The 8824-nt window shown below is 33.7% G+C and overlaps 2 protein-coding genes across 2 annotated transcripts; both read right to left on the reverse strand.

Annotated features, from left to right (window-relative positions):
- Window positions 1–2731: 2731 nt before the first annotated feature.
- On the reverse strand, window positions 2732–4059 carry LOC100790671 (uncharacterized). Its single transcript, NM_001254079.1, is given in 4 exon segments — window positions 2732–2972; window positions 3315–3411; window positions 3522–3611; window positions 3783–4059. Coding segments are annotated over 4 exon segments (558 nt in total). The 5' UTR covers window positions 4015–4059; the 3' UTR covers window positions 2732–2833.
- Window positions 4060–5371: 1312 nt separating this feature from the next.
- On the reverse strand, window positions 5372–8558 carry LOC100499930 (ankyrin repeat-containing protein). The gene is made up of 5 exons (NM_001251227.2): window positions 8276–8558; window positions 7983–8115; window positions 7023–7147; window positions 6743–6889; window positions 5372–5730 (listed from the first exon to the last, which is right to left on the reverse strand). Exons 1-5 carry the CDS (start codon window positions 8468–8470, stop codon window positions 5599–5601), a joined length of 732 nt encoding a protein of 243 aa, NP_001238156.1. The 5' UTR covers window positions 8471–8558; the 3' UTR covers window positions 5372–5598.
- Between the last annotated feature and the right edge of the window lie 266 nt (window positions 8559–8824).

Genomic DNA, 8824 nt, shown 5'->3' on the forward strand with positions numbered 1-8824 from the left:
GTTTTATACTAAAAAGTCTAATAAATCCATGGAAATCATTTTTAAAAAATAATCCATCAAAATTTGTATATTTTTTAATACCAAATTTTTTTTATAAGTTATAAAAAATCCTAATCCACATTTTGTTATCTTTCTTAAAAAATCTTAAAAATCTTAATTAAATAGCACAAGAGTTATTTATGCTATTTAAACATTCTAATTAAAAGTCTTTCAAAATCTTTTAAAATTTTAATCCAATACACTCTTAAAAGAATAATTATTTGGAAACAATTTTTTTATTCTTAAATGAGGATGATTATTGGATGCAGGGAGTATGTAACTTGGTTGCACTTCTTACGGCCATAATAATACGTTAGGAATAGGAATGCATCTGTGAATTGCACCAATTTATGTTAAAGAAGGGCCTACGCCTGTTTGGATACAAGCCATAAGCTCTTTTGAGAGCTTCTCTACTGGATATATACTCTATATTTCCAGTAGAAAAGCTCTCAAAAGAGCTTATAACTTGTATCCAAACAAGCACAATATCTTTTTCGGTGAGCATTTACGAATATTTTAAACCACTTTGCTAAAAATGGATTTAAAGTAAGGTAATGAAGTGATTTATGTATAATTACCTTTGTCTAAAAAAGTGAATTATATTTGACATGCCAGAGGGTAATTAACTCAACTCATCCAAAAACATTAATGGTATTTTGCTTATACTAAAATTCAAATCACAAATTGTGTTGGACAAAAACACATCGATATCTTTATTATTCAAAAAATCACATAACTAATAACAAGAATCAACGTCATAAACAAAATAGAAAAAAATCATAAATTTGTTTAAGATGATTTAGTTCATCGCTCTTACATTCACAACCCTAGTCTTAAGGTGATTTAGATCCTCATCCCTATATTCATGATCTCCTCACAACAAGTTTTTAGGACAAGTTGAATAAATTTGTAAACATGCCCTCAACATGACCCCCTCTCTCACCTAGGGTAATGACCCCTTCTTTAGGCTATGTAATTTTTCTCATCTTAAGAACCTTTATATATAAACCTATCATCATAATCTTAAAAGATGAAACAAATCTTTAATTTACAAAATATATCTTTAATTCTAAAGAGCATCTTATAAATAAGACAATATCCCCTTTTAAAATCTAAATAATATCCTAGATATTTGAAATTACAAATTTGAATTGTTTCCCAAAAATTCTTTCCTCAATTAAATTTTAATTTCATCTTTAATTTTCTTTCGATGCTTGTCACACTTCCGCTTTGCACAAAATCTAGTATGTTTCCCAATTTATTCCACAAGTACTAAATGGTGACACTTCTGAATTTGTACCGCCAATTACCTCCATTGGAACACATCACTTAACTATCACATTGCCAAGTAGACTTTCGATAAAAGGATCCCACACAAATCCACTTCAGCTTCCTCAAGCTTCTTCAATATTCTTCTCTCTTTGGTCACCATGCCGTAAGGTCATTTAACTCTAATACCAATTGTTGGGAAAAAAACATACTCTATCTTTATTATTAAAAAACCACACGACCTAACAAGAGACAACACTATAAACAAAAATAGAAAAAGATCACAAATTTGTTTAACGTGGTTCGAGCTCTCACCCCTACGTCCACAACTTCTATCTCAATTTGTTTACCGTAGTTCGAATCTTTATCCCTGCATCTACAATCTCCTCACAACATATTTTTAGGACAAATTTGACAAACTTTTAAACCTTCCTTCAACATGACTTCCCTCTCTCACCTAGGATGGTGACCTTCTCTTCAGTCTACCTGATTTTTCTTATCTTAAAAAATCATTATATATAGACCTATCATTATAATCTTAGAAGATGAAAAAAAAATTTAATTGATAGAATATATTTTTAATTCTAACAAACATCCTAAAAATAAGACAATATCCTTTTTTAAATCTAAACAATATCTTACAAATTTAAAATTATAAATTTAAATTATTTCCAACACCAAGTCTCAAACATCTTGACAAAAATGACCGAAGTGATTTTAGGTAACCAAACCCCGTTTCCCTTGTGAGTAAACTGATTTGCGTTCAAAGTAAATGCACAACAAAACATGGTAATGAACTTGAGAAGCAAGGGAAAAGGACCCACAATCCACAAATGAAGTGGGTTCTAGAGAAAGCCCTCACTACATAACGGTGATTGAAAGCAGGTGCATTACGGTGATTGAATAAACATATTCACGTGGCATGTTCCACTATTGTACTAAATAAGTGCATGTTTAATTATGCTGCAGTATGGTTCCAAATCCAACAGATAAAAGTAAAATAAAAGCAAAAATAAGGATTCTGATTTGTTAACAAAACTATTTTTGTCTCTAATGTCATTTTATAATGAATTCTCAAACATGCTCTAAATCGTGTCAACAAGACCCATTATGTGATATTCTACCCTATCTATAATGATGTAGTATTTATTGTTATAAGTGGATTTGTGCATGCTTTTTCACTATGAGGTTTTGCTTGCTTTTCAACGTTTGATGGTCCTTTTGTTGTTTGAATGTTCATCAGATTTTATCAACACAATCTATTCACTTTGGAATATCATGAACCTGCACAAGAATAGTAGTAACAAAAGAGGGGCTTTTCTTTGTCAATAATAATAAATAAAAATGAATCAAGTGTAACTGTTTCAAAAACAAAATTTTGAAACTCTGCAAGAGGCCTAATTGTTACTTCACCTAGTGCCATTCTAAATGCCAAAAGGCACCTATTCATAATTTATAAGAAATCTTTTTATTATTATTATTATTTTCTCTATGCTCTAGTGGCATCATCATCATCATCGTCATATTACTCTTCTCCAGCCTTCTGCTTCAACATAGCTATGAATTTCTCCCTCTCCTCTGAAGACATTCCCTGTGTTGAACAATCTCCAACTCCCCATTCTGCCCCACGTATGCAGTATTTGTTCTCAATTTCTTTACGGTTCCTGAAGTGTAACAAATACAAGTGTTATTGTATCTTGCTAACAATAGATGCAGAAAAATCATATAAAAAAATAGTCATTATTATCATCAAGATTTTAAAATTGTAGCCACAGTCACGGTTTTGCTGCAATCCTTAACATTGTAAAAAAATGCGGACAAATGCAACTCATATGCCCTCAAATGTAGTCACAATGTGGTCATATAGAATCATAGATAGAACCAGTCAAAATTGCAGTCGCGGACCATTTTTTTAAAACCTTGATTATCATTAACCATCTATAATCCATGGCAGTATCCTATGGTTTTGACTATGCAAATAAAAACATAATTAAAAAAAAAAATACTTCTCTTTATTCAACTTGGATTTCTCAAGCAGTTCCTTCATCAAGGGGGATGATTTAATTCTTTCATCATTCTCAACATATTTCTTCTGGTTTTCTTCTGTAAAACAAAATTGAACCCAATTTCAGTTCAATCAAACATTCAAACTGAGCTTATTTCACAAAATCCCAAATGCTGCAAAACAAAAACATAATAGTTTAAGTTGAGACCATTGAGCTGTTTGAGAAAGTCAATCTGAGGTAGCTGAGGACCAGGAATAGCCTCTATTCCAGAAATTCCTGACATGAACCCAGCATGTGCTACAAAATAGGAAAATGCTCAAACTTTTAGGTAGTTATTAATAAGCATGTTTATGTTTATTTATATCCAATGAAGTAAGCTTCAGCCAACACAACACAACACCACATAACAAAGTGAAACTATATGTATTTGCTACATTAAAATTAACACATGGTATTGTTAGCACCTACCAGGGGTTGACCAGAGAAGAATTGAAAGTGAAGCAGCCAAAGGAACTGATTTGTGAAGAGCTTTGCATAAAGGAGAAGGAAAAGACCAAGAAATTGTTGTGTGTGTGTCTCTTGCAGTTGTTGTGGGTGTCCCAATTTGAAACTTCTTTTGAGGGGTGATGAGTTTTTCACTGAAGCTGGAGTGTGTAGTAGATGACATCTGAATGAAAGATGGTAGTGAAGTGGAACCCATGATTGGCTTCTCCCTTCTTCTCTGTTCAACACTCAGATGGAAAAAGCCAGGGAGATAAGGGAAAGCAGAAACAGAAGGCTGATATTGCTTCACTTTATGTATTCTATTGTTTGACTTTTTTACTATATTGGTTATAATAGTTTGCTTTTAAAATTACTAAACTAGTTCACTTTTTAAAATTTTTTACTTAGGGTAAGTGGTGTAGGATTTCTTTTTATTTTTCACTGAAATGATTTTGGACGGTTTATAATAATAACTTACGGTTTTAGACGGTTTAAAATAAAAATAAAGCAAAATCGTATTCATCATATACAACTTGTTTCATGTTAGTATTGTTATTTTTTAAAAAAATACTAGATGGGTAAAGAAATAAACTCTATTATTAAGAATTACAATGAGATAAGGTGGGTACAAATAGTAGTCTTCTTACTTGTCTGCCATATAAAAATTCACTCGATATTTACCCTCGTACATGTGAAAAACTTCTATTATTAAGGATGGCAATAGAATGAGACGAATATTTTAAGCACAATTTTTTTATTATTCTAACTTTTTTAAAAATAATTTAAAAGCTAAAATCCAACAGAAGACATGAAAATCTTTTGTTAATTAAAAGTTTTAAAAAACTTAAACAATAAAAATTTAGGACAAATTTTATATAGTTTTATATATTTAAGTAAAAGGTATTTAATTTTATAATAACAAGAAATAGCAAATACCTAATGCACGAGTATCTTAATACCCACTCCCACTCCCACTCCATTAATAAATTGATACTGAAAATAAGCCATCTAACTATTCATCTTTAACTATTATGGATATTATCAGTATTATAGGTATTTTTGTCATTCTTGTCTAATACGTGTAGTCAATTATGCTACCGTTTCTTAGTTCATTATACAAATAGGATCGTGTACACGTTGGTTTGATACATTGGTTAATTTCATGTTGATTAAGGGCGATTTGTTGGCTTGATCAAGAATGAAAATGCAAGGTTATTTGGTGAATATGCTTGACATTATTCTTTTTACAATTAAAAAAAAAGTGCCATCGATTTTTTTTCTCAATGATCGCTTATCTTTACACTATAGTCCAAATTCACCAACTCTAATATCTCATCCTTAACTTTCCACTGAGTAATTCCTCCCCCCACCACCACCACACCCCCACGTCGTTAATCCATTACTTAATAAATGTCATCCACTTTAATTTCTTTTCTTTGGTGCAAAATGATAGAAGAAAATAAAAGTAAAACGAAAGGATTTCTTGTAAAATCAACTAACGGAGAATTCTTAAAATCCCTAGAATTAAAATGTTTTGATTTATACAATCTGAATTGCTAATTTAGGAGATTATCAAAACAAAAATTCAATATCTTTCTGATTTAAAAGCTGGCACAAAAATACCCAAAACAAACTGGTTTGACAACTAAGAACATAACGGTAAAGATGAGCTTTTTGCCTGTGCAAGAAAATTTGTCAAGAACGTAACCACGATTAATGCATTGCGAAATAACTACCACAATTCTGCTCTCTTTTTACATTCCTGTCCTGACAATTTTCTCATTTTCTTATAGTTGTATGATCACTCAAGCATGGCCTTGGCAGCATCAATTAATATTGGTCTAAACTCATGTGTGGCTCGACCAAGCACTGTGTACCCTTCCTTGTCCTCCACATCCACATCTGCTCCATGTCTTATCAGAAGAAGGGCTACCTGTAAACAAAACACATGAAAGAGAGATTTATGACCCTGAATTAGTGTATGATGTTCCACAATTACAAGACTCCAACAACAAAACTATCAAAACATATTCCTCACATTGATACCACATACTCTATATAGTTGCAAAAACAAATTACTAATGGAGCCACCAACATTTGTTGGTCGAAGTGAAAGGGGTTCAGATTCCTTAAGCACGTGATCTTGGGTTTAATTCATAGTTTCTTATTATGGAAAAAAGGAAAAACACTGACCCCACTACGGCATCAGACCATATCTCGGGAAATTAGTATGTCATCTATCAAGTGAGATGATACTTAGGGAAGCCAAAAGAAACTAATGAAGCCAACTCCATATCCAATGTACTCCTCATCATTGACATCAATTTATTCTATATAGATACTAAATACAAGAATAACTAACGAAACCAACCCCAAAACATTCATTTGCAGATTCTGTGCAGGAATTTACAGTGTAACCCTCCTTGCACCTCGGTGCATCTAAAATCAAATATTTGGGTGTCAACCCTCATTCTTTATTTCTCATCTTACATAAAACCTGAAATCCATTTATTAAATGCATTATGACAAATAATTCTAGAACAAATAGGAACTAATAAAGTACAATTAGTATTAAACAGCTCAAGCCTGTCATTCAATGCTTCATTGTTGTTGACCAGGCCTTACAAGCAAGGACCAAGCATAATCTTAATTTGAGATGAGAAGGATGAAATATTTGTTAAAAGAACACCAAGTACAGAAAAATATACTTGCATGATTCAGTTGTAAACAATCAACATAGCACCCTTCTTGAAAAATTCGCATGTAAAGAAACTAATTAAGCAATTGGATTGGATCAAAAGAAAATGAACAAATGAATCAAGAAGTCACATCCACTATTTTAATACACAGGCGGACAGGAATTTTACAAACAAAAACATTGAGCCTGGTGTACTTTTGCTCTTTTACAGCATACACACGTGTGCACAAACATAAAATAAGCATACCTCTTTGTTATAGCAAATCACAGCATTCATTAGAGGAGTTTGACCAGCTCTATCAACAGCATCAACCTCTGCTCCTTCTTCAATCAAAAATTCACACAGCTCAGATTTCCCAGTGCTAGCTGCCCGATGCAATGGAGTGCAACCAACCTGATCATAGTACAAGAGTAACAAGACATGCACTAAATTATAATACATGTTATCTTCAACAATGTGATCTGAAGAAAAGGGGTACATTGAAACTGCAGTGTTACAAACATATCAAATGTTTCCATTCTACAACCTTATCCTTTATATTAATCTTGGCATCATGGGAGATGAGCATTTCAGCGATCTTCACCCAACCTTTGCTGGCAGCATAGTGTAGAGCAGTGCGGCCCCCATTATTTTTCAGGTTAACATCAGCTCCTAGCAAACATGAAGAACAAGAACATTTGAGATAATTGATGAATCTTTCTACATTGTAAACGAAACGTAGTCATGAAAGGCATAGGCCATCATTGGAGCTGCATTTTATTACTAGACTTGTGAATCTTCCAAGAAAAATTCCACAATTTACAGAATACAGACAACACAAAATAGCAGCCTACATATTCAGTCAACATATGTATAAAATGAAAATTAATAGAAAACCACAATTCACACTTGAAAGGGCTCAACTATCGGTTATCACCTTTTTCAATCACAAGCTACACCAATTTAAAAGCTTTTCAACACTAACCCATAATCTGATTGCAGTTTAAAAATGGGAAAGATATACCTCAACTCTATTTAAGTTTAATAAGAAATTAAAATCAGGCATCAGCATTGCATACCCCATGAAAAGATTAATATAAATATCTAATTATAAACATATAAATTACCAGTTCCTAAGGTTTCAAATTGTGGTCACGGTCACAGTTACAGTTTTGTTGCAATATCAAGTGGATGACTGCAAACAAATGCAGCTGATGCAGCTGCAATTGCAATCATGATCGGTTGTAGAGACCCCAACAACCTTGGCATCACAGTCGCAACAATCGCAGTTGCAGACCGTTTTTTAAAACCATCGTATAACAATTCTTAGTACCAAGTCTTACGATTAAGCTCAAATCAATCAAACATATCAGTCGGGAATCAGACACCAATTACTTATCCCCAAAGTATACAGTTCAATCAAATTTGAAGGGAAATAAAAAAAGATGCTGATTGAGATCATGAATAACAAAAATAGTAATAAAAAAAATAAAGAGCATTGACCTACCTTTGCTCAATAGAGTCTCCACTATCTCCACACTCCCAATGCTGGCTGCAGAGTGAAGCGGCGCCCACCCTTCCTCGTCGGCACAATTCACCACACCAACAGACGCATCACAAGACAATAGCATCTTCACTACCTAAACATATTCATTCCCATCCACAACCATCAATAAACAACAATCCCACTAACCAGAAACCCTAATTTCGAAGTGTAAAACCAAATGCAAAAAAGAACGCATTTTTACGACCATTGAAGGAGAACTAAAGAGACCCTTTTGAGAAGGGGCAAAAGGGTACCTGGGAGTGGCCGGAAGAAGCTGCAACGTGGAGGAGGGAGCGAGCGTCTTCGTTTCTGAGAGAGAGGGCTTTGGAGAGGGTTTCAGAGGAGTGTGCTTCGAACGTTGACATGTCACCCTCTTCAGCGGCTTTGAATAAGTCCTTCTCTTTCACCACGTCTTGTTGCTTCTTCTCGGTGTCTACTTCCATCTCCATCGTTTTCTTCTCTCCCTGATTTTTTTTTTCACCCTGAAAATCAAATGTAAGATTTCTCGTTTCTCTTGTTGGAGACAAACTTTGCTGCAAATACATCAGACTTTAGAAAATAACGTGGAGATTTTAATGCATTTTAGTTAGAATGCACCGGTCGGGTCGGTATTCTACTGTAAGTTTAAAGTAGGCAAATTTCTCAAACTAGGTTACTTTTAGAAACTAATTCTCAAAAGGGGGCTGTTTTGAAACTTTTTCCAGGGGGGTCTGTTTTTGAAGGGGACTCGCCAGTGGGTTGGCGAGTTGGACACGTGGCAGCGCCTGGGGGACTCGCCAGTGGGGTTGGCGAGTTGCCGTCCA

Source organism: Glycine max, chromosome 1, assembly GCF_000004515.6.
Source record: "Glycine max cultivar Williams 82 chromosome 1, Glycine_max_v4.0, whole genome shotgun sequence".
Lineage (NCBI taxonomy): Eukaryota > Viridiplantae > Streptophyta > Magnoliopsida > Fabales > Fabaceae > Glycine > Glycine max.

Bases quoted from the DNA above. Each gene is read 5' to 3' on its own strand.
- LOC100499930 (NM_001251227.2), bottom strand. From the start codon at position 8,470: ATGGAGATGGAAGTAGACACCGAGAAGAAGCAACAAGACGTGGTGAAA. The intron at 7,148-7,982 runs GTAGGTCAATGC...CATGTTTGCTAG, and splicing joins GGAGACTCTATTGAGCAAAG to GAGCTGATGTTAACCTGAAA. The intron at 6,890-7,022 runs GTTGTAGAATGG...TACTATGATCAG, and splicing joins AGATTAATATAAAGGATAAG to GTTGGTTGCACTCCATTGCA.